Source organism: Rhipicephalus sanguineus, chromosome 4 (assembly GCF_013339695.2).
Source record: "Rhipicephalus sanguineus isolate Rsan-2018 chromosome 4, BIME_Rsan_1.4, whole genome shotgun sequence".
In the NCBI taxonomy this organism is placed as follows: Eukaryota; Metazoa; Arthropoda; class Arachnida; order Ixodida; family Ixodidae; genus Rhipicephalus; species Rhipicephalus sanguineus.
Genome location: NC_051179.1, coordinates 11,408,021 through 11,434,201, shown reverse-complemented (window position 1 = coordinate 11,434,201; position 26,181 = coordinate 11,408,021). Strand labels below are relative to the sequence as shown.

Genomic DNA, 26,181 nt, shown 5'->3' with positions numbered 1-26,181 from the left:
CGACCTCTACAGCCTTTGACGCGTTTATTTGTTATTGTACCAAGCCTGAATTTGTAGTGGGACATCAAGTCTGAAACGCGGTTTGCGGTAAGAAAGTGCTGGTTTATACATACAAAGCTTGGTGTAACGGCGAAACCTCGAAGCAGCCAAGAACAATGCCTGATTATCTGGGCGATGACATGCGTAAATCCAAGAAAGATGAAAAGGAGGAAAAAGAGCAAGAAATAAAAGGTAAGTTTACCGTGCTGCTTGTTCATGCCGTTGAGTTTTGATGTGTCATCTTCAAGTTCTCGTTTCCTAGCACTCAGGAATTCTGATACGTTATAATGATGGTGCTATTCTGAAAGTTGTGTTGAGAGAAAGCAGACATCTGTGCTGCAAATACTCGCCATCGATGGGTAATTTCTAGACGCTGTTTTGCTGCAAACACTTTCAAATTACCTTGCAGTTCTTGATGAAGGGGACATCGCTTTGCTGAAGTCTTACGTAAGGAAACCGCAGCTTCTGTTTCGCAGCCTTCTTTTTCTTTTTGGTCGCGTGTGTAATAACTGTTTCAAACTATATCGTTTTCAGGGCGCTGGGCAGTACAGCAAGTCGATCAAGCAGGTCGAAGAAGATATTCAGTCGATCTTGAAGCGCGTGAATGAACTCACAGGTGAGTCCGTTGTCGATGTGGCACTAAATTTAGCTTTGTTCAGCTTCAAGCGGCTGCACCAGTAACCCGATTGACTTCAGGTATCAAGGAGTCCGACACGGGGTTGGCCCCACCGGCCCTGTGGGATCTGGCAGCAGACAAGCAGACCCTTCAGAACGAGCAGCCGCTGCAGGTAAACGGCGGGTGCGATAACCAGATGTTTTATGTACACCTAACGCAGTCATATCGAGTGAAAAGGTTTAGCGCAAAGAGGTTTCCAGCTGCACGGTAAGTTTACGCATCATCAGTTAGAATTGAAATCAAGTGCACGAATTTGGCAAAGCTGACGTTATTCGCAGTTAAAGGAGTACTGACACGATTTTAAAGTGCAGCAAAACGTACGTTTTTGGTTTCCTTGGCATGTAGTGTTAACGTTCTCCCCACACCGCATCCGGGAAACACGTATAAATATTTAAGTTTGATTTTAAAGTTTTCATCTCCCAGTATCTGCAAGGCAGCTTCACCGCATGGAGAGCCCTATGACGTTTCAAGTCAGCTCACTTGTTTTGCGAAGTCTGGGTTCTGCATGCAGCCTAAATCACAGAAGTCGCTGTCGGAGGCACTGGACGACAGTTCACTCATCATTAACCACGTTCGACTGACAGCAAAGGACAGCAGGTGCATATTTCGTGTGTTGCAGTCTGCCCGTGACGTCACGGGCAGACTTGGCACGTCACTATGAAGCCGCCCTCTCGAAACCGAAACTGCTGGTTGAAAGAAGTGGTATTAAAAATATATGCAATGCATCCCCAGGCACCACGACACTCTTTTTAGGGTTCTCGACACCTGTGCTTTTATTTAGAGCAACAACCCGAAAAATTTTAAAATTCATGTCAGTACTCCTTTAACATTCGTACTGTGCTGTACTGCTGGTTTCACGACTATCGTCTACGTTTCACTTCTTTTTGATTGAAGTTTCGAGCTTAGATTAGAAAGCTGAGCCGGTTTGTGGCAGAACTTTTGATTAAACATTGTTTATTCACAGGACAAAATGGACACATTAAAGAGAAAAGACATGTCGTCAACCTTAAAGAAGCGTGTTTCCTAAGATTAACTAGAGGGGATTCTGGCGCTGCGATCGTTCAGCCACCATGGCAATGATGGGTAGTACACAGATTTGCCTAATCTTCGTACTTACGGCTTCAAACGCACTTGTGGCTACGCTAATTGCTGTGTTTTGGTTTTCTTTCGGACAAAAAAATGGATCATTGTGAACTTTGTGACCAGATTTGAATTGGTGAGCCTAAAAAAGTTAAAGTGGTGAAGTGGAACTGCTGACTTTTGCTGCACTTCGTTTTGCGACAAAGCGGACACAGGCAACGCGGAGCCAAATGGAGCCGAAAGAATGAAGCTTAGAATAACAGAGAGCTGAGCTAGTTGGTAAGTATTCATTCTAAAAAGACAGGGCGTGCAAACACGGACACAAGAAAAAAGTCAGCACACCACAAACGCCGACTAACAGCTGAAGAGACGCACAACGGCTCTTCAGTTGTTAGTCGGCGTTTGTGGTGTCCTGACTTCTTTCTTGTGTCCGTGTTTGCACGCCCTGTCTTTTTAGAATGAAAGAATGAAGTTTGGACAAATCTGTATACTACTCATCATTCCCATGCTGGCTGAAGTGCCATGCGTTGCAGCTCTCATAGACACTAGCGCCAGAGTTCCCTCTAGTAAGTATTGTAGGAAACTATGTTTACGTCCACAGCAGACTTGTTTTAAATTTTAGACAGCCTTAGTACCATGCAGCTTCATTGGAATCGACCACACCATCTAACTTGAATTGCTTGCTGCTGTGGAACCTCTCTCAATATCAAGTGGTCCATCTTCAGTTACAACAATAGAGGAACATCCATATGCCAGCACTAAGCTCTTGCTTCTCCCACCATGCTTTACAAATCTTCGTACTCAAAAAATTTGCAAGATGAAAAAAAAAAACAAAAAAAACGAATGGATGAAGAGAGGCCACACGGACAAGTGCTGACTTCCAGCTGATATTTGTTTTGGAAGACGTACGTATATGTATTGACAATTGTGAATCTGTGCATGCAAAAGAAGAATGCAATGAAGTAGTAACTTGCCCAAACTTTCAGGTTAATCAATTAGAAATCTGCCTGTTCTCATGAATTATCTGTGAAGTTTCATATGCAGGCTCCTTTTCTAATATTACTAATGTTACGTCAAGTTTTATGAAAAATAACTTTTGTCCGTGAAAATTTCTAGTCTGTGAGCCATTTATTGGAAGACTTCATATGGTGAATAGATGTGAAAAGGGGTGTGCTTGCTTTGAGTGAGTTCATTCAGGCAAGTTCCTAAAGCAAGCGTAATCTGCAAGAGGAAAAAGAAATGGGGAAGGCAAGGAAATCGGTTGTTACCCTACAGCGGGGGAGTGGGAGATAAGATCAAAAACGAGATGGACAGACCAAAGTAACTGTGAAATAAAACTGTGTTGTTTTGCAGTTCCTGCTGTATCAAGTTTTCTACTGTTGAGTGGCTGTGTATACTGGTACATGATCATTAATAAAGCATAATAAAGTTTATGTATCTCAAAAATTCTTGTGCTCACGGCAAGTTTATTTTATTTATGCGTGCATTATGCTACCTTTACCTTCAATGTCTTCCCATTTTCACAGGTTTGCAGGTGTAAATCTAGTATGCAACAGTAGCACCTAGATGTCTTTTTACAGCGAAAGCTGTTATGCGATCACAAAAATGGCCGTTTTTGGCGCCGTGGTTGTCTGCTGCTGCCGCCACCGCCAGTGTTCATAACTGCTATTGCGCGAAATAAGAAAAAAAAAAAACGAACGAGAAAAAATATTCAGGATGGAACGGAATTCAAACCTGGGTCCTCTGCATGGCAGCCCAGTATTCTACCACAGAGCCATGCCGGTGCTTGAAACTCTTTCGCAAAAAGACCCTATACAGGCTTCACGTAGGGAAGAAACCACATTAACATATGTAATATAGCATGGTAGAATAGTGAAATAACTACCAGGTGTCGCACAATGCAAATTGTGTAACCAGGCATCACACAAGGCAAATTGCATGAGTGGGTCGTTGAATGCTTCCAACCCATTATAAAATGATCAGTCATAATTCTTCATCGTCATCAGCCACAGCATCAACAAAGTGCACATAATGCCTTACAGCTGGGTCGCAAGTACTACGCTTCTCTGCAGAATGATTAACAATGGCATATTGGATGATTCCCTACTTCTCAAAAATTATGATTTATAGTGTAGTGGGTACCTCGCAAGTGTACATGTATTAGTTGCCAAGGAAGCCCATAAGGCCCCCATTATCTGTTTCCTGAAGGTTCTCTCTCTCTCACACTTTAACATATGTAATATAGCGTGGTAGGAGAGTAAAATAACGACCGGGCGTCACAAAATGCAAATTGCGTAAGTAGTGGGTTGTTTAAACCTTCCAACCCATTACAAAGGGCTCGGCCATAATTCTTTATTGTGGACAGCCACAGCACCAACGAAGTGCACATAATGCCTTACAGGTTGTAGCGGGTACCTTGCTTCTCCGCTAAATGACGAATAATGGTGTAGTGGGTGCTTTCCAACTTCACAAAAATTATGATTTATGGCGTAGTGGGTACCGTGCACGTGTACTTGTGTTATAGCCCCAAGAGAGTTTACATGGGCTCTAGAAATATTGCTCTTCCAGCTTTCGCTGTGACTGTGCTGCGCTTTCCGTGCAGGCCTGGCATTTTTAAAATTAAAACCACCAAACAGTGCTTTTTCTTTTCTTTGACTTATGATTATAGGATTATTTTTCTTTTTATTGTGTTTGCACATTTAATTGCTGTCAAAACTGCAGTTGAAAATTGTCTAACTACGTGTATTGAACACTATTCTTTGCAGGTTGCCCGCTGCACCAAGATCATAAATGCCGACAGTGAGGACCCAAAGTACATAATCAATGTCAAGCAATTTGCAAAGTTTGTTGTTGATTTGGCTGATTCTGTGGCACCTACAGACATTGAGGAAGGAATGAGAGTTGGGTGAGTTGTGCCCTACTGTTTTCTATCATTGTTTGTTGGATGCAATGCTAGGTGCTTTGCTTTGCCATGAAAATTTGCTGTGGCCACTTAGAAGCATTTTGCTGATGAGCACAAGTTTATCGACACCTGTGTTCAGTGATCTCACTATTGGGAACTGTCATGGGTTGAAGTCCTTGTGTATTTTTGGGGGCCCTGACTCATCCCAGGCTTTGGGGATGCCATGGTTGTTCGCACAATTCATACATTCTGTTGTCGCCATAGAACGGCTTTGTGTGAACGCATTTCCAATGGTTACCATTAGGACAATGCAAGAGGTGAGGGTGAGGGTGATTCCTGATAGCCATTATTGCCAATGTGATTGAATAATTGATGACCTTGGCGAAAAAAGAGCTGATGACATGAGGTGAAATGGGTGAAGTAAGCATTGCACTGCTCGTATCTCTGCTCGTGGGAGGTAATTTTCAAAATTTTCTTTGCAAATATATTGCTTAAAGTGCACCACTCTCATTCCACTATGCTGTTGAGGTTTAAAGAAAAAAAGAAAGGTGTTTTGGGTCCTTTTAAAAATTAATGAAATCAAGTTAGTCCTAATGTAATGGAGTTGACCCATCAATAAACCTCGTCGCACTGAGCACTTTAGGATGGCATTCTCACAGCTCAAATGTAGTCGTGCATTGCAGTAAACCAATGAGTCAAGCACCTTATCAAAATCTGCGCATAAAGGCATAAGAAAGTGTCTGAAAAACATTTGAGATCTTTTACAGCCCTTCTTTTATGCTGCATGCTTAAAGAACTCACTGCCTTACCTAGTGATGCCTTCAGGCCTTTAGGGTACTTGAATAAATAAATGAATAGTGTCTAGAACTTCTTAAGTCTGCTTTGTCTAATGCATTTCATTGTCCAACACCATTTACTGCTTCACCGATTTGATTTAATGAATGTACGCAGTTTGTGATGAAATCTAGCATATCCTGAAGAGCATGTGAGGCAACCACTGTTGCTTCTGCTCTGTCAGTTTGCATTCTCCTGAAAATGAAGTTATGACAATAGCAAAGTGTGATGTCTTCCGCTTTACCTCTTGTATAAAGAAGGTTAGTAAGGCAATGAAAAGGAAATATGCATCAGTAGTATGCACTATGCTATTAATTTCTTTCAGGCTGATGATGGCAGTGTTAATTGAAAATATAGATAAGTGCTCTGTCACACACACATTTCATGCTTGACTTATTTCATGCTGTGGGATCATATGAGACAAGCAAATTTGTCATGCTTCTTGTTTATTAATGTTCCCTCAATGTTTGTTGCCGTTTGTGAAGCTCCTTTGTGCTTTAGTGTGATTTTCCTCTTCTATGTATTTCCCCATGGGTGCACATAGTGTGGACCGAAACAAGTACCAGATTCACATCCCGCTGCCGCCCAAGATTGACCCGACAGTTACTATGATGCAAGTGGAGGAGAAGCCCGATGTGACGTACGCAGATGTTGGTGGCTGCAAAGAGCAGATTGAGAAGCTGAGAGAGGTTGTTGAGATGCCTCTGCTGCATGTAAGCATTGTCCTTTATATCGTCATGGATATATAGGGCTGTCTATATATGTAGTCCTATACAGAGGTGTGGGTTTCCCATTTGCCAGGAGATGGTGACACGGTTTGCATTGACCAGCCAAACCATGCATTGAAATTTGAGAGTGATTTTTGTGATCAAAATGGATAATTGACGCTTCTGGTCCTATGTGTATGAGATTTTATTGTGCATGTCTTATGTATGGTTCCTTCTGTCTCACCAAACACAATAATACTAATGTTATGTGATGTGGGAAAGGGTGTGGGAAAGGGATGGGCCGCTGTAGTTATGTGATTTGGTGATGGGTATGGCTTTTTGTTTACTAGTTCACTTTTTTTACAGCTTAGTGGTGGATTGTACGTACTAGTAAAGTCGATATTCAAAATAAAATGAATGTGAAAAAACGGAATCATTCAAGGGGCCTGTTTTTGTGAGACATACACATGAAGCCGAGGCAAGCATGGGGGAAGTTATTCGTGGTTAATAATTGAGGCATAAAAATTAGGGGTGTGCGAATATTCCAAATTTCGAATATTTTTCGAGTAGTGTTTGCTATTCGATTCGATTCCCACTGGAATTTTACTATTCGAACTTCCCAAAGACAAATACAGTCAACGTCTGATTGAAAGTGACCCCTTCAGATGTTCAATATGCTTCACCTCATTACACTCTCATATTGCGGCAAAGCTGCCTTTCAAGCTCAGTTACGGTCGAACTTAGCCAAGAGACAGTCAACGTCCAATTGAAAGTGGTCCCTAGATTTTCAATATGCTTCACCTCATCACACCCTCATATTACGGCAAAGCTGCCTTTCTAGCTCCGCTACGGTCGCCAAATGTATTAACTAAAGAAAATGATGGTTCCAACATGGAGATGAAAGATATGGCAGAGTTGGGGGTTTTACTTAATGCCGCTTTGGACCTGAAATTTGGGCAGGGAGTCCGAAAAAGTCGGACGCCAAAGCTTTTTAGCATCCAGAATTTCAGATGTTCTTATATATCGACATCTACGAGTGTCACTGATCCCGTTAATGGGAATGGCAATCGTCGGGTGGATTCTAAGGGCTGGCGTCACGGCCTTCCGAAAACGCACCACGAAAGCGCGGACAATTTAGAGTTGGTCCTTTGGTGCGCCAGCGAACGCCGGTTGTGGTCCAAAGACCGAGTCAGAGCTGAGAGTGGATAACGCAAACGAAAACGAAATATATTCTCAGTTAAGGCAATACAAATATCACAAACACGTGCACACTCGGCTGGTACCAGTTACAACTTCACAATATAATTCAGATGGTGTTTACACAACGGGAGCTAAACAAACAGATCACACGCTACGAATGCAATCGCATGCATTACAACTATTCAATGACAGTTAAAGTCCTGAATAAACAATGGCGTATCCAGTCCACAATACTTGGACGGTAATCGAGTGCTTCTCTTCAAGGAAACATTCACGCCAGCTCCAGCGTTGATCGTCGTAGCTCAACCGTCATCGTGACTTGTCACGGCTCACATGGTGTCGTCATCGGATTCTCCCAGATCGACGATCGACTGACCGCACACCATCATCAACACGTCTTCTTTGGCTAACTGAGCCACAGTTAGCATAACTTCACCATCACCGGGCCGACGGACTCACTCTTGTCTCGACTTCACGGACTTCTTCACTGACTGTCTCACCGTCGTTCGCACGCTTTTATCCCTTCTCCCCCGGTTTCTAGAAGCGTCGGGAGGGTTCTTCGGCGTGCAGTACAGCTAAGGCTAGAGAAAGGGCGAGGGCTTTCTCGTAGGTTCGAACCGTGGCGGCATCATCGGCAATGCGTCACCCTTTCCTTCTAGATGTTTCCAGGCATTGCTGTGCGTTTGATCGCGTTGTCTGCATCTGGCTCGAGTGGGTGAGGAGGATGCGGCGCGCCGGCGTCTTTTGATGCTTGTTTTTTTCGTCGTTCGCGCTTCTTGGGCGCGCGACTCGCGCCGTTCTGTCGCGCAGCCGTTTGAAAGCGGCCGCGCGCGTGCTTTATTTAGCGCTAATTTGTGACAACGAGGCAGATTTGGAACTTCGGACTTGAAGGGAGCACACCCTTGTCCATCACATTAGTTGGGCTTCCACAGAAGTTGAAAGGGGATGAGAGGCTGAGGAAATGGCATCTTTGCCTATCACATGTAAAGTGTTGTCGGCAACACTTTGGTTGCACCAAATCTTGTACATAAATAGAATTCAGCCTCTCCATCGCTTCATTCTTGATAAGACAACTATGAAACACCACCCCACCAGCGCTTCATCAACCTAGCAAAAAGAAACACTTTCATGTTGCCATTTCATAAGAATATGCTTAGGAATCCTCTCCAGCTTTTTTTTTCTGCAATTTCGCTTCGAACTATTCGAAAAATATTCGATTCGCTTCACACTCACACTTCAATACAGCATAGACCGCTTATAAATAACGTAAGTCGCCGGAGTCGCGAATATCCGCACTATAAGCGGTACCGCACTATAACCAAAACAACATTTTTGAAAGGTTGCACGTGTACAAAACATGACCAACAGGCAGGCGCGCGATTCCGACTATCGCGGCATGCGACTGGGGCGTAAGTTTGCATCTGCTTACATTTGAAAATGTTGAACTGTTAGCGTCCGCGGACCTGCGGTGCCGACATAACGAACGCGGAAAAAATGCGCCGTGGAGGGAAGTCGCCGCGGTAACAAACTGCGCGTCCGCGATGTCGAAAACGGTGGCGACCACAAACCACCACTCGAGTGTTTCACACGCACGCCCGCGTTTTCGTAAAAGATGTAAGTCACCCCTTCTAAATGCAACAATTGCAAAATGTTTCATTGACTCGGCACCAAACCGCAACTTCTGTAGTCCGCGGCCGCCGACATGGCAGCTAGCGCTCGTTAGGCCTAGCGTGCGCGTTGCAACTTGGCATGCCACCGCGAGAAGCTTGCCCTAGGCAACACGGAGATCGGGAGTAGAAGAGATCGCACTCGCGAGCTAAACCGAGGGCATCACGCGTGAAACGAAGTTTCGGTTCGCGATCGGGAGAACAGCCGCGGCAACTATCCTGAAAAAGTCTTTCAAGCTTGTAAGTCCGCCTGTTGGTGGCAAAGGCGAAAGCTCAATCGCGTCTCAAAGCATTGTTACTTGCGGGGGAATCGAGGTTGCACGCGCGATATCTGCGCTCTACGACGATGCAACGACGAAGCGCGCATGTCAAGCGGCCGAAGGGGGCAAAGGCTTCTCCGTCGGCCGCGCAACCGCTCCCCCTCCTCACACCACGCACCTGCGCCGGGCTGCTGTCCCCCACAGCCATCCCCCTTTTTTTTTCTCCCCCCCGCTCCTTGTTCGTTCGTTCCGCCACCCCTCCTCCTTTGTAATGCCGTCGCCGCTCTCTCCCCCGCCGGCGCATCTCCGCTGAGAAGCACGCTCGCACCCTCGCATCTCTGAGAATGTACAAATTCGCTTCGCACCCGAAATTTTGCTCTTTGCACAGCTCTAGTAAAAATTCTATGTTAAGGGGCCCAGCGAGTGTGAACTGAAAAAAGAACTTACCATCATTTGGTTTCTTCGGCTTCAAATGTGGTTTGAACTTACCTCCTTTTTTTTTTCCAGCCGGAGCGTTTTGTAAACCTAGGTATTGAGCCACCAAAAGGTGTACTGCTGTTTGGACCCCCTGGAACAGGGAAAACCTTGTGTGCCCGGGCTGTTGCCAACAGAACAGATGCCTGTTTTATCAGGGTTATTGGTTCAGAACTTGTGCAGAAGTACGTTGGGGAGGTAAGCATAGCAGCTCTCTCATTTCAGCGTCAAAAATGCTGTATGCATGATTAACTGTACATCCTGGCTGGGAATTCTTTTTAGCTCATTAACATCACAAAAGGTGACATTTCTGTATGTTCACTAATGGAAGCTGTAACACAGGTAGTATTTTGTGTTATTGATTGAACACTTAAAGGTGGACACAGCTTGATGTGGTCTTGTCATCCAGCCAGAACTAAACAAGGCTTTGTTAAATGTGATTGCATAGCTCCCTTGTTAAAGCTACCGATGTGTATCCTTGAATAGTCCATGAAAGACATTAAGGAGCAAGATTTGTTTAGAGGCTGCAGGTTATCTTATTAAAGGGACACTAAAGGCAAATAACAATTTATGTCAGAGTGAAAGCTCAATGTATGACGACGTCTAAAACGGCAATATTATCAACAGCTGTGCCCTACTTACCGAGAAATTAAGCTGAATGTATCACACGATGAGCACCACGAGCGGCACATTTTGGAAATGATCCCGATGACGTCAGAGAGTTCGACTACAATTAATCACTCGTAATCAAACTAGCTGCAATAAAAAAAGAACCTTCCGTGCATCAAGAGATGTAATAAAATGCTGCTTGTTCGTTTCTGTTTGATTCATGGAAAAAAGAACCTCTTTGGCATTGCCATGGGGAATGGCGCGCGTGGTTCAAAGGTTCCGTTTTCGCCGAACTGCGCTTCGCCTGGCACCCTGCTTCGCTCACGCAGTCTCGTCTCAGTGGTAGTTTCGGTATCGTGTACTGCCACATGTGTTTTGCGCGCTCGTGAAAGTCGCTCTGACAGAAAGTTCGACAAAATGCCGCATGCATGTGATGTTGCCGGATGCCCGAATGGCGCACGCTTCCAGTGCACGCCGCCACGCAGTAAAGGCGGGCAACGTTGGGCACGGCAGCAGTGACGTGAGAAACACCGCTTTCAGGCGGGTGATTTGAAATGCGCTAACGTGATGTGGACCACTAAAACATGATTTTATTTCAAAATAAGCACTTCCTTGGCACAAAAGTAGCGCTACGAGGTTTCTGGACCGTCATTTAAACGTCGACCTAATATTTGCCTTTAGTGTCCCTTTAAGCACAGTACCTGCGAATGCCTGTGACATCTTATGCTAATTATATTTCAGGGTGCACGCATGGTGCGAGAGCTCTTCGAATTGGCCCGCAGCAAAAAGGCTTGCCTGATATTTTTTGATGAGATTGATGCAATTGGAGGTAAGGAGGATTTTCTTGATAGCTTGTGATATCCGTGGATTATTTTCCCTTGATTTTTCGAAAGACACGTGGGAAGTGAGTGGTACACTGCAGACAAATGGCATACAGTGTGCCCATTGGATCATTCTGTTTTTGCCAGCAGCAGCAGACTATAGAGCGAGATATTCACAACTTCCACTTAGATTTGCTCCTTTCCCAAGGAGCTGCTGGGGATTGCAAAAAGTACTGTAAAACATTGATCGAATCATTGCGGACTCCCCACTCAATGGTAGGCGATAAACCACTGCAGTGTGTTGCATTTTCCCCCCACCAACTGTGGGGGGGGACTAAATATAACTCTGTAGTACAGCATTACCAGTCTACGGCCTCTGCACCCTCACTAGAATGTTGCTATAGGTCGAAACACTGGAACACCAGCATCTCTACTGCTATGGATCGATGCTATGGTGTTTCCATAGATGGAAGGCAGTTGTGCTGTGGCCAAGCAGACTGCAAGGTGTCATCTTGAGGTAGCTTATGCAGGACTTCACGCCTTTCCTGCCACTGACTTTTGATCCAGTGACAGCACAAGGAGCCACTTGACTGAGAATGGCAATGGTTGGGGAACCGTAGTGTCAAGGACCTTTTCTGTCGACGTGGAAGGTCGTCTATACATGCATGTGCGCAAGCTTGTGATATGCAGATGTTTTCTTATTCGTAAAAGACTGGGAACAAAAATGCTCCCAATTAGCTGACAGTCGACTTCAGATTGTGGCTCCAACCTTACTGTTGAACTTGAATTTGTAAATGAGCACAAAGTCAGAATATTAGATGTGGACTGTATTGTTCAAACTTCAGAATATTTTAATGTGATTGTTCGTCCTCTGGAAGAAAAGAACTCTTTCAACCTTCCGCTGTAGTCTAATTCTCAGGTTTCGTGAGGTGCTGTTCGCTGACCTTGTTACTAAATGCCTCAACTCGGTGCGTGCACTTACCAGCATGAGATCTGCGGCATTTGAACTCAGAGCTGCACACAAGCATTGTAAGGTTTGAGGCCACCTACAGCATTCAAAAGTATTCGAAACAAAGGAGGGCACAAAGCCTGTGACGCCGAAAAAAACACTGTGGCCAAAGATTTGCTCACATGTGCGCGGTTGCACCGAGTTCAGCAGATGACAGTTGTTTTGTCCCAGAAGTGCATCATTGATATTGAATCTTAATATGAAAGATTTTCTTACATCAACCTGTTTATTTAAGTACAGCTGGTGCTATTATTATAAACTGACAATAGCAAGAAGCGCGTCTGACCTAAATGCTGCTCTTGATTTTTGTTAGCTCTGAGCCAATAGCAGCAATCTGCCGAATTACGAAAACTGGCAGCCGCTGGCAGCTTCAGAGAAAGTGAGGACGAGCCCCTGTCTTAAGAGTGGGCGTTTGAGAAAGCGGTAACTTTGTGCTCCACTTGTGAACTCTACGTGCCACACACGGCTACAAAAATTGGCTGAGCCGTTCGTAGCAACGTCTGCTGTTAGTGGAACGTATTTCTTTCACCAAGCTACAGGGTTTGTTCTTGACCACCAACCACCTACATTTGTGCCATAGCTCGCATTGCCCTCCAGATTCAATGCACTGTTTGACAGCATCTGCAGAACAGTACCGCAGTGTCAGCATGAATATTTCCAGTGTTCAAGAAGTGAGTGGTATGCCGCACGATGAATATGCTTTTGTTGCATGGTCTATCTAAGGGTATGTTGCAGCTCCTTTACGTCAGAAATAATTCCATGTATCAGGATTTTACTTTATGTGTGCCTAGAGATGTTATTGAAAGTGGATCAGTTCAGACATATCGGCAAGCTGCAGTGTGTGACGTCACACAGATTTAGTAGGCAAAGAAAGACATCCTTTCCTCACTGGCAAGTTAGCTCCCTTGAAATAAACAACCATGAGGTTCGTGAAGGGATTAGAAGTCATCAAACAAGGCACTGGAGCCGACGACAAGCGTATCTATATCGGTAGTATAGGTGGCTTTACATATTAAGCTAATTCGTCATGTGTGTGTTGTCTGCAGCAGCACGAGCACCATTGTTGAAAGTAACTACCGCCCTCCTCTCCCAGCATCGGGAGCATTCTTCCGCAGTCACCACAGGAGGAGCGAGTGGCAAGGAGAAACGAGAAGTGTCTGTCGCACGTGTTTTACTACAGCACCTATAGAGTTTCAGGCTCCACTAAGTTCTTGTGTGACAGTTTGTGCATTTCACAGAGCTGTGATAGTTGGTGTTTGGCCATAAGCTTGCCATTGCAGTTAAGCTGTGCAGGGCCCAGCTAGCATCCTTTGCATCAGTGGCGAAATTTTGCCTACCCTTGATCACTGTAAGAACAGGCTACAAAGACAGCTCTTCTATTAAAAATGTTCATTTTGTAATCATTGAAAAGCCTTTTCTTTGTTGGTTCGAGTACTTGCACTGCGTGGTGTCCCAGGCCGCTTATTCGCCAAACTCTCGCGGCAGGTGCACGATTTGACGATGGTGCTGGTGGTGACAATGAGGTGCAACGAACCATGCTCGAGCTCATCAACCAGCTGGATGGCTTTGACCCCCGAGGCAACATCAAGGTCCTCATGGCAACCAACAGGCCAGACATTCTAGACCCTGCCTTGATGAGGCCCGGACGGCTTGACCGCAAGGTTGAATTCGGACTTCCCGACTTGGAGGTACAGGCTTCCCCCCCTCTGCTTTTGTTTTGTCTTCTTTGATGTGAAAGTGGCCACTCATGTCGCACCCAGTGAGTGCATTCACTTTCAAGACAACCTGGCCACTTTGTTGTTCTGCCCAAGTTAATTTGTGCCAATTCATATCCTGTAAAAGGACAGGACTATCACGTATAAATCTACCTTGTCTGTTTGTGCGAATGAAATTGTCACATCAGCACACTAGCTTTGGGCGAGTATTCAATGTTTTCGAATATTCCATTGTGTACTGCAACATTCAAAGTATCTCAAACAAACAAATACACGCATTCTCCCGCTTAAAAGGACAGATAACCACTCAGAAATCAAATTTAGATAATTCCTTTAATGGAAAGATTGTATAATGTATCGGCTAGAATGAGCACTGTGTTTTTCATTAGACACGGATTTATATTTTTTTATTTCTTCATTAAACTCACTTTTGGCATCTCATGCAGCAAAAAAAAGCGAAGATGCATATTATGGTGTTCACATGACATTATACTGGTTGTGCTGGCCTCGCGGTGACTTTTCCAACGGAATCAAAAAAGTCGCGTAGCTAGCCAGCCAGATAACGGGTCGAATACAATTAACTTCTTTAAACCAAAACTTTTAATTAGGTCACTGGGTTATACAAAGCAATGGCAAAGTTTAGTTGAGAAAAGCACTCGACACCGTAAAAAGCGGTGCGAATTCTCGGGCTGAATAAGGCAGACTGAGGCGTGAAGTCCGGGCCTTCTTCGCGCCCTGGCACAAGGAGGAGGAGGAGGAGCGGTTCGTGGCTTCGCGCGCGGCGTCGCCTCGCACGTGGCGAGGGGTCAGCCCACAGTTCCCGGAACCATTAGTGACACCGAAGGCACCCCGCTGTTCGAGAACGACGTCGCACACAGCACTAAACACACACTCACACACACAAACGCGCACACACACTCCCCGCACTGTTCAGTGGGGCAAGGCAGGCAGCGCTTCAATACACTGCGCGCTCTGCGCGCAGAACACTCCCCGTCTGGTGTCAGCTCCCGTTGTACACCACTGTCACTGTATTTTATGGCGACACAAGAAGCACAACCTCCGTGATGGGTCTGCAAAACGTCTTCACAGCTCCATTTCTAACTGCCTTGACCTCTATTCTTCGCACTCTTCCATCCGTGCTAGGAAAACTTTGTGTCACGACTCCCAAAGGCCAGTCGCTGCGGGCGGCCTGGCTATCTTTTAACAAGATGACATCGCCTTTCTTTAGGTTAGGCTTTGCTTGTTGCCACTTGCGCCGTTGCTGCAATGTTGAGAGGAAGGCTGAGCGCCAGCGCTTCCAAAAACCATTAGCGAGGCCCTGCACTTGTTGCCAGTGCCGCTTGTATAGGTTGTCTGTGTCCAGTTTTCCAGGAGCTGGAGCGTTGTTCCCCTGTTTTTGTGTCAGGAGAGTTGCTGGAGTGAGAAGATAGGGATCTTCGGGGTCATATGATACGGGGGCTAAGGGCCTGGCATTGATGATGGCGGACACTTCTGCCATGAAGGTCGCGAGCATGTCGTGCGTAAGGTGATGGTGCCGGTTCTGAATGAGCATAGAGTCAAGGATGCGGCGTGTGATTCCAATCATCCGCTCCCACGCTCCACCCATATAAGAAGCATGTGGTGGGTTGAATGCCCACGTGCAGCCGTTTTCGCTAAGGAAGTTGCCAACGTCTGAACTGTCGAGGCTCTTGGCGTTGATTCCTAGTTCCCTGCACGCTCCGACGAAGTTTGTTCCGCAGTCAGAACGTATCAGCTTGACAGGTCCTCGTATTGCCAAGAACCTACGAAGGGCATTGATGAAGGCTGTCGTGTCGAGTGATTCGATAACTTCAATGTGCACGGCGCGAATGCTGAGGCAAGTAAATATAACTGCCCAGCGCTTGCTGTTGGCTATTCCACCTCTTGTTCGGCGGGCAGCGATGGTCCACGGACCAAATACGTCAATGCCAACGTTTGTGAAGGGAGGATCCTCGCTGAGCCGGTCTTTTGGAAGGTCGGCCATTTTCTGCTCTTGGAAGCGTCCCCTGAGCTTCTTGCATAAAACGCAACCCGACAGCACTGAACGGATGCACCTCTTGCCTCCGATTAGCCAGAAACCAGCCGACCGAATGGCGCCCTCAGTAAAGTGTCTGCCTTGGTGTTGCACACGCTCATGGTAGTGACGCACAAGGAGTGTCGCAACATGGTGCCGGCCCGGGATTATCAGGGGATTTCTTTCGTCGTCCGGAAAGTCGCCTTTGTTCAAGCGGCCGCCGACGCGAAGCAAACCACGTGCGTCGAGAAACGGATCGAGTTTTTGGAGTGGGCTATTTCTAGGAAGTGACTTTTGCTCACGAATGCAGTGTATCTCCTCGGAGAAAGCATCCTGCTGCACTGCCCCAATTGCGACAGTCTTGGCCCTCAGTAGCAGCTGCACAGCATCTGCCTCTGGCTGGGGCTCTTTTCCCCGCTGCCGTACTACGCGGATCAGACTGGCGACAGCGCGTTGTAGTGATTGCCAGCTTGAAAACCTACTGAAGCGGTTGGATCCGAGTCGTTCGTTCACGTTCACCTTGGTAACAAACGTGCTGGCCTCGGGCCTCAGTTCTTTGTCATGGTCAGGATCCACGAGGACGAAATCCTGTGTTGCGGGATCTGTCTCATGCCGCGAAAGGAAGTCTGGTGCCGTGAACCAGTTTGTGCCCTTGAGCCGCGTCGCTGGCACCATTCTCGTGGCGTGGTCTGCCGGATTTTCGTCCGTGCGGACGTACTTCCACTGCTCCGGTAGCGTGCTGTTGCGAATGCGCTGGACTCTGTTGGCTACGTACACGTGGAACCGCCTGGTCTCGTTGAAAATATATCCCAAAACTACCTTGCTGTCTGTGTAGAATACCACCGAATCCGGCCGAAAGTCTAACTCTCGTAGGATGAAATCAGTCATTTCAACCGCAAGCACCGCTGCACACAACTCAAGCCTTGGTATGGTGTGTTCTGGCTGAGGGGTCAGTTTGGCCTTTCCCATAACAAATCCAATTTGTTTGCCCCCGTCTACGTCGATCACACGCAGATATGCTACTGTTGCTACGGCTTTCGTGGACGCGTCCGAGAAGACGTGAAGTTCTTTGCATCGGGCCTCGCGCAGCGACATTGGTGCATACGATCGTGCGATTCGGAGATCATGTAATGCTTGAAGCGAGGTTTTCCACTCGTCCCACTGTCGTCGCTTGTCCTCCGAGAGAGGAGTGTCCCAGTCGTAGCCTTCTGCAGTCAGCTCGCGAAGCAGATGTTTTCCTTGCACCGTGACTGGAGCTACAAAACCCAGCGGGTCGTATAGGCTATTGACCGTCGATAATACCCCTCTCCGAGTATATGGCCTGTCCTGAAGTGGGGCCCGGAAAACGAAGCTATCGTCGCGTACGTCCCAAAGCAAGCCAAGGCTTCTCTGTGTGGGCAATGGGTCAGCGCTGAAGTCGAGGTTTTGCAAACCTTTCGCGTGGTCCTCGGATGGGAACGCAAGCAAAACGTTTTGCCTATTTGAGGCTATTTTGTGCAGCCGAATGTTAGCAGATGCAAGCATTTGTTGCGTCGTCTTTAACAGGCCAATGGCATCCTCTTCGGTTGCAAACAACTTCAGGGCATCGTCCACGTAGAAGTCTCTTTCGACAAACTTCTTTGCGTCCTCTCCGAACTGCTGAACAGCCTCTCGAGCTGTTCGTCGAAGCCCGTAGGTAGCTACGGCGGGCGATGGGCTGTTGCCGAAAACATGCACTTTCATTCGGCACTCAATTATCTCTCTGTTCAAGTCGTTGTCTCTGAACCAGAGAAACCTCAGGAAGTCTCGATGGTCCTCTCGAACCGTGAAACTGTAAAACATTTGTTGGACATCTGCTATTACTCCCACCGGTTCTTCGCGGAAGCGCACCAAGATTCCGACAAGATTGTTTGTCATGTCAGGACCAGTCAGTAGGGAGCTGTTTAGGGAGACCCCTTCGTGCTGAGCGCTGGAATCAAAAACTACCCTTATCTGATCGGGCTTTTGTGGGTGGCACACACCGAATATCGGCAAATACCAGCGCTCGTCATTCTCACAAAGTGGGGGAGCTTCCTCGGCGTGTCCACTCACAAACAATTCCTCCATGAACCTCATAAAACGCTCCCTCGTCTCCGGGTTCCTTAGCAACGTTCTGCGTAATGAAAACAGACGAGAGAGAGCTTGCTGTCTGTTGTTCGGAAGCTTGCATCTCGGGGTGCGGAATGGAAGTGGTGCGACCCAGCTGTTGGTTTCGTTTCGAGCGAAATCCTTGTCCATCATTTCGATAAATTTTCTGTCCTCGATAGAGAGAGCACGCTGCTCATCTGAATTAGTGGTTTCAAATAGCCGATGGGAGTGGATGCCTTTTGTATCTGCCGTTACGGTTGAGCCTTGAGGAGGCGGAAGTTCATTAGCCTTGGGGACCGGTGTTTCTTTAACGAAGAAATGATTGGAGCATGGCTCGAAGAGCGAAGGCCGTCCGTTTTCCAGCACGTGAGTCTTGAACACGTTAACGCTCGTTGCCTTCTGCGTGCGGTTGGCGCAGACGTCGCCCACGATGACCCAACCCAGGTCGAGTTTCTGAGCGTAAGGAGCGTCGTGCGGCCCGTTGAGAGTCCGGCGCACCTTGTGGGCTCTTAGTATGTCTCGTCCCAGGAGAAGTAGTATATTGGCTTCTGAGTCAATGGGCGGAATCTCATTCACGATCTTTCTTAAATGAGGGTAGCTCTGCGCAGCGTCCGGAGTTGGAATTTCGCTCCTGTTATCAGGGATCTCGTTGCACTCGAGCAAAGGTGGAAGGTGTAGCTTCACATCGCCGGCTAAGCTGTGCACGGAGAAGCCATCAGCTGATCTTCCAGCTACCGCAGTGTTGCCTGAACAGGTGCGCAATGTGTACTGGACAGGAGTTCCGTTCACCCGGAAGTAATCAAGGAGTTCTGACTTGACCAGTGAGCGGTTACTTTGCTCATCCAGGATTACGTATGCTCTAAGCGTCTTGCTGGGATCAGAGTCGTGAGCCACATCCACCAGGCAAAGCTTTGCGCACGACTTGCTGTCATCGCTTCCACTCGCAACATGAGTACGTGTAGATGTTACCCGTCTCTCGGAACTCTCTGCTGCGCTCACGTTGGAGGCGGTTACACTCGAGAGTGATGAACTTGGCGATGCAACGTGTAAGGCTGTAGCGTGGTCGCCACTCTCGCATACGCGGCACCTCAAGATCGCCTGGCATTGCGCTTTGATGTGACTGTGCGACAAACAGCAGCGCATGCAGATTCCTTGCTGCCTGAGAAATTCCGTTCGTTCTTCCTGATTCTTCTCCCGGAAGGCGCGACACTTCTCTAAGGGGTGAGGCTTCTTATGGAGGGGGCACCATTTGTCCACCGAGTTCTTTGCCTGAGCTGGCTGCCCGTTTGGGATAGTGTCCTGACATGTATCCGCTGAAGTGGAGTCGATTTCAGTTTTCTTTGTGGAGACGGTTGCTTTCGGCCTTGTTTTGGAGTTCTCTTGTTTCCTTGCGCTGAAGTCAGCTGGCGTATCGCGCGAAAGCTTAAAACTTGGGTCGTTCCTCATACCGGCTTCATCCATTATGAATTTTGAGAAGAAGGAAAACGGCGGAAATGCAGTCTGATGTTCTTTTTTGTATTTTGACCCTGCCGACATCCATTTCTCCTGCAAACCGGGAGGGAGCTTTGCGACGATAGCATTCACTCCTCTTGCAGTGTCTAGGTATCTGAGACCTGCCAAATGAGGGTTCGTCTTTGCAACTTCAAGTTCAAGGAGAAGATCGCTGAGCTCCTGAAGTTTTAAGGCATCCCGGTGAGACACCCTCGGGAAATCTTCGAGTCTTTTCAGCAAAGAGTCCTCCACCACCTCAGGGGAACCATAGGTGCCGTCTAACCTCTTCCACACGGTGTTCAAACCTGCTGCAAAATCTTCCACGTGCACAGATTTGAGCCTTTGTGCTTGTGTCGCAGATCTTGGGCCGAGCCACTTGATAAGTAGATCTAACTCCTCCTGAGGGGAGAGACCCAGATCACGAGTGACACCTTTGAAGGACGACTTCCAGGCGCGATAATTTTCGGGCTGGTCATCAAACTTCGTGAGGCCACCCGAAACAAGATCTCTTCGGCACAAGAATTTTAGGACACCAGCCAGCTCCGTGCTTGAACCGTCGGGCGCTACCTCATGAATAGGCGGAGGTTGCATGACGCGAACGCCCGTCGGACTGTTCTGAGCTACAGCAGCTCCTGAAAGGACGCTGTCATTCTCATCGCGGTTTGTCCTAGAGACAACAGGTGAATGAGGCGACTGAAACCTCCCGTTTAATTCTTCCTGTTGGGTTACATAGCTCGCGGTCCGTAAGGTTGGATCGATGGAAGGTATCACTCGTGACCTCTCCCCGCCATCCTGCTCCGCAGCTGCCTCCAACGCATTTGCTTGAGCTTCTGCGACGGCCACTTCTCTGTCGTGATGCAGGATTTCTAGTTCTGCATCAATCTTGGCTTTCTCGAGGCGCATCGCAGCTTCTCTGCGGCTGAAGGCTGCCCTGGCTCTGACGGCGTCTGCCTGCGCACGCGCCTGTGCTGCAGCTATGCTCATGGTCGAGGAACCCGAGCGTCGCGACACTGACGAAGCTCTTGAGCTGACCGATAGCGAGCGCCTCGACGCAGTTTCCTCTCTGAGGTTGCGCGCTTGCTCCGTGGTCTCGCGAAGCCTCTCTTTCACTATAGTGTCTCGATCCGCGTCTATCGCACTTAACATGTCGAGCTCTTTCCGACTTGCCTGCGTCTTCGTAGCGGTCAAGAAAGCAGTGTACTTGTCGGAGATCTTTTTGTATCGCTCATAGCTTGAACGAAGCTGCGCAGCGATAACGTCGACAGCCTCTTCGTGCACGCTGGATAGCTTGAGGATGGCCGCCTCGACGCACTCCCATGCAGCGTCTGTTCTACGGCGATGCTGTTCGCAGCTCGCTTCATAATTCTCTGTAGCTTTTGCTGAGAGTGTAGTTACTCTGCGCGGACGAACGTTGATCGCCGCAGGTTCGTGCTCTAATTCGGTGCAGTTCTCTGCGGTCTGCTCTGTCAGCTTGTCCTGTTCCATGCTTCCTTCACAACGTGTCTCGTGCGAAGCGGACGTATGTTGTCAACGAAGCTAAGCTGATAGATGTCATGGAATGAGCCTACCTTGTCGTTGCCCTTTGTGCCGTCAGCAGGTCATCACTGGAGCGATGCCGTGTCCTTGCAGTACGTGGTGGTCTTGAGCAAGCCGATGGTCTTGCTGTAGCGACGTATGCACTGCCGGCGGACGTGATGCTGGCGGCCGATGGGAGAAGACTTCGCTTTTTACTGTGCTGGCCTCGCGGTGACTTTTCCAACGGAATCAAAAAAGTCGCGTAGCTAGCCAGCCAGATAACGGGTCGAATACAATTAACTTCTTTAAACCAAAACTTTTAATTAGGTCACTGGGTTATACAAAGCAATGGCAAAGTTTAGTTGAGAAAAGCACTCGACACCGTAAAAAGCGGTGCGAATTCTCGGGCTGAATAAGGCAGACTGAGGCGTGAAGTCCGGGCCTTCTTCGCGCCCTGGCACAAGGAGGAGGAGGAGGAGCGGTTCGTGGCTTCGCGCGCGGCGTCGCCTCGCACGTGGCGAGGGGTCAGCCCACAGTTCCCGGAACCATTAGTGACACCGAAGGCACCCCGCTGTTCGAGAACGACGTCGCACACAGCACTAAACACACACTCACACACACAAACGCGCACACACACTCCCCGCACTGTTCAGTGGGGCAAGGCAGGCAGCGCTTCAATACACTGCGCGCTCTGCGCGCAGAACACTGGTGGTTAATGGTCTTTGTATCAGTGTTGAAACACAGCACACATTTCTTATTATAATCTTTTCTAACCTAAAATGTGCCAATACACCTTCGTTTGTAGTGAACAGAACAGTGGCACCGCCTTCGCTTGAAGTATGATCCAATGCTCATGAACGGCAGCACATGGCCTCTGGGATTAGCTTCAGCAACGCGCCGTTGCCGGAGCTAATTGCGGAGGCCACGGGCAGCATGAAAGGTAGCTGAAGAACTGGCGGTACTTGTAGACAAGTTGGAGATGTATGACGAGTGTTCCAAAAACATATTCTACCGGCCGTTTATATTAGAAAACAGTTGAAAATGTCAGAAATGCAGGTGGTTAACCACAGTTGCACTCACTCCTGTGAAAATAGAATGTTGAGCGTAATGAACAGTTTGTGGGGAGGGCTATCGGAATTGCTATCAGTTCTCGGCGTTGCTGGAGGAGGCACTTGTACTTTTTTAGTCGCTTCTCAGGTCGAAAAATTCTTCTTACAAAATATCATTTGGAATTAAGTGCTGCAGGTTTAACCACTACTGAGGGGGAGCATTTCGTTGCTCCATAAAAAACTGGGTCGAGGAAAATCGGTCGTCAGTCCCTTCAACGTCTCTGTAAAGGTGGTTTCATGGCAGTGCACCCATGATGCCACGAAACCATCCTTTCAGACACAACTCTTGCTGCCATGAAGTCACACCTCGAAGCGAAGCTTGCTCATTACTTGCACCTCAAAATAACTTTTTCTTAGAGCGGGTTATGTGCGGAACCCAATAACTTTTAAAACGTACCGTATCTTATCATGCATAACCCGCACCCCCAATTGCACCACATTTGAGAAAAAAAGTGTATTTCTATAGTTTACAGTTATTTAACTCAACAACAGAACATTGAACATAAAGTGGCTCCATAGATTAAGGTGTTTTTTTTTTTTTTGGTAAAGTAAAAAACCAACTTCTTAAATTTATCAACATCAGGTACTTGTATCAGTCTTGTGCAAATTGCATTACTTGAACCATTCCACTTCGACTTTGCTTCAAACCAAGAAAACTGATATTTATGCAAGCGTAAAACGCACACTTCACTCAGACAATATATTAGGAGTGACAAAACAAAAATATAGCTTGCAAGTGCATGTACAGACATGGCCCTTTGTTAACAAATATGTCTTGTACATGAATGAATGTGGCGCTCTTCATTAAATATTCACTCTGTGAAAAGTGATGATCTAAAGCTATGTGCTTTAGCTATCTGTTAGTGACGCTTCCTGTATCGAAAAGTCACTCAAGAGCATCGTCCTCTGCTAACAGCAGTCTTTCTTTGACCCACACTGCTTTTGATGACACGTCAAAGACATTGTTGCTTACCATCTTTGTATGCGTGTGTTCATAACATCATTGACTTCTGTCATATTATAAAACATTGTTTACTTAAAGTACTTAAAGTATTTAATGCACTCAAAACAAATAGGCAGTTTGCTTGCACATCCAGAATTCTCTAGTGTGTGAATTGTCGCAACTCAGAAGTAACATCTCGCATTTTCTGTTTATTGCTGTGGCCCCTGGTAGGGTTGTGTGAATATTTCAAGTATTCCTATAGCGATTACTATATTATATTCCTTTCATTTCTCTCACTCCCTACATCAGTTGTGCTGCTAACCAACGAAGAAACCTCTTAGATTCAATCATCAAATTCAATAGGACTCTCAAAAAAAATATTTGTAAATATGAATAGTGTTTCAAAACATGTAGTAAATTTCATCTCTATTGGCATTATAAAGCATAATAAATTATTTAGTGGATCAGGCTGCATCTCATAGGGAACCATGCTTACCATCTTATGTACAGGGATGACTTGCATTCTCTGAAGAATTTTGTGCATGCATACAATTTGCTTACTTGTGTCTGATTCCCCATTTGTGCTTTTAATAATAAGACTACATAATGAGCTGCGTAGTGGTATAAACTTGTCGGCAGAAGAAATACTAAGATTATAACTTTGTATTAATCGTGAAAACGGCTGTTCATCATTCGATTAGTTTTGCTTCTGGCACTGCTACTGATTTGACTACAAAAATCACTTTTCACACATTTCTGCCATTGGGACTAGAATTATTGCGCTTTTGCTCTAAATTTTTGCAAATACTAATCTATTCGTTATTCAAGTTTTTTTTGAAGTTTGAATGTCCCTTCTCATTGTGAGACACCATTCTAGATTTATTCATTATATTAAAATGCAATTTTAAAGACATTGTATTCTTATTGCTGCCATTGTGCAAGATATTTTTTTTGCACAATACATTTCATTTCAAGTTCTGTTTTAAGACAGGGTGGTGTATTCTGCAAGGAAGCTTGTCAAGTACCAGCTGCATTTTATAATTTATTCTGGACTGTTTGGCCACACTGCTAACTTCTGTCTATTCTTTAGCGAGTTTTTTAGGCTTGCAAGTTGGTCTTGCATGGCCAGCAACATTGTGAAACATGTTCTATACACTCCCCAGGGAAGGACACACATCTTCAAGATCCATGCTCGCTCCATGAGTGTTGAGAGAGATATTCGCTTTGAGTTGCTAGCTCGTCTCTGTCCCAACAGCACAGGTAAGTGGCAGAGGCTTGACATCGGCAGTTGCTGTTTTATGGTTTGCCTAATAAAGAGCAACAGCAAATCAGTTTAGACTGGTAGATTACACTCTGAAAACTCTAGTGTCGTTAATTGCACCACCATAGGTTAATTAATGGGTGAGAAAGTCATTGTTGTCAAAAGTACCACTTTTAAGCTTGCCGGAAATCTTCGATGGCTGCGTCACAGATTTCAAAGTGTTTTTTCACGTTTTTGCCACATTGGCTCAACGTTATTTCCTGAAACTTGGTATGTTAGGCCTCTGGCTCCTTCAGAAGACACTGCTGTTCATTTTTACCAATTAGGAACTCGCTAGGCCTTAGTGGATGCTGTCAAAATCTGTGACATCATGGCGACTGGTGTGGAAACTTGAAGGGGGCATTGCCACTTATAATTTGCACGTTTTCTCTCTGCAAGCATGGTGTTTTTGGTATCCTGAAAGAGTGATTTACTAATACGAAAAAAACCTTCTTTCTCTTTAGTGTCCCTTTAATGATAGATGTAACCTTATGGGATGTAAAGGTGGCACTACGGAGCAGAGATCAAGTGTAGGTAGCTGATTTTCTAGTTGAAATTAAGAGGAAGTGGAAACTGGCACGGTATTGCTCACTGACTATTCATATTTTGTTAGCAGAAGGTCATTGACCCCTAAACCCTCGAAAAACATATTAGCAGGTCTCCAAGCACCCTAAACAATTTAGTGTTTAGTGTCGGCTCCCTATTCCAAGACACTCGCTACTGCTTACTGAATTGTCTCCTATGCTGCTTCTTGTTTAGAGGGGCATTGTAGCAGCGCAGCAAACACCCCAGCAAGTGTCACAATATCGCACTGTCCTCGGCCCACATTACCACCTCCTGCATCCTGACATCACGGCAAAGCACAAACTTAACCGAAACTGGCTTTGGAAAAAGTACTAAATTGTTTAGGGCACTTTGAAGGCTTGCAAATGTTTCTTCTGGGGCCCCAGACCTTGCTAGAAATGTTTGATCGAAAATAGCATAAGTACACCCTCATTTTCATGTAATGCGAAACTGACGTGTCACTCATACTAGGGAAAATATTATTGGAAACTAACAGACAACAATGCCAAGGAAAGTATAGGGGGTGTTAGTTGTAGTAATTAGGATATAAACGTGAAGAAAGTAAAGTGGACGCAAAGATAACTTACCAGCGACGTTCGAATAACGCGTCCAATGCTCTACCACTGAGCTACGGCGGTGGTCTTCTCGTCCAGACTTTATGGGGTATATATGTGCACTCATACTAGGGGTGTCATGGAAAGGAAAGCGCATTTCAGCTCTGTCAAAGATTAATATTATAAAAGTTACAAGCTAGGATGGCTGTGTTTGGCACAGTACAGGAGTAATCCAGGTTCTAGGGGAGAGGACATTTCTGTACCATGCACTTAACATGTTGATGGTGATTGGATGAAAGGCGAAAGTCCCTTGTACTGCAGTTTTGCTTCTATGTTTAATTTTTGTAAAGTAAATGAGAAGTAGTGTTCAGGGGATTCTGTGATCATTGCCCACGCAGGTGCTGAGATCCGCAGTGTCTGCACCGAGGCAGGTATGTTCGCTATCCGAGCAAGAAGGAAGATTGCCACTGAGAAAGACTTTCTGGAGGCCATCAACAAAGTGATCAAGTCATACGCCAAGTTTAGTGCAACACCTCGCTACATGACCTACAATTGAGAAAGTGCTTCCAGTGTG

At 46.4% G+C, this 26,181-nt stretch overlaps 1 protein-coding gene across 1 annotated transcript; it reads left to right on the top strand.

Moving 5' to 3' along the window:
• Positions 1-22: 22 nt before the first annotated feature.
• Positions 23-26,181, top strand: LOC119389384 (26S proteasome regulatory subunit 7). Its single transcript, XM_037656615.2, has 11 exons — positions 23-231; positions 449-486; positions 574-655; positions 736-827; positions 4,561-4,700; positions 6,076-6,244; positions 9,873-10,037; positions 11,190-11,277; positions 13,764-13,966; positions 24,353-24,449; positions 26,006-26,181. Exons 1-11 carry the CDS (start codon positions 156-158, stop codon positions 26,161-26,163), a joined length of 1,308 nt encoding a protein of 435 aa, XP_037512543.1. The 5' UTR covers positions 23-155; the 3' UTR covers positions 26,164-26,181.

Bases quoted from the DNA above. Each gene is read 5' to 3' on its own strand.
- LOC119389384 (XM_037656615.2), top strand. From the start codon at position 156: ATGCCTGATTATCTGGGCGATGACATGCGTAAATCCAAGAAAGATGAA. The intron at 232-448 runs GTAAGTTTACCG...ATTACCTTGCAG, and splicing joins AAAAGAGCAAGAAATAAAAG to TTCTTGATGAAGGGGACATC. The intron at 656-735 runs GTGAGTCCGTTG...GATTGACTTCAG, and splicing joins GCGCGTGAATGAACTCACAG to GTATCAAGGAGTCCGACACG.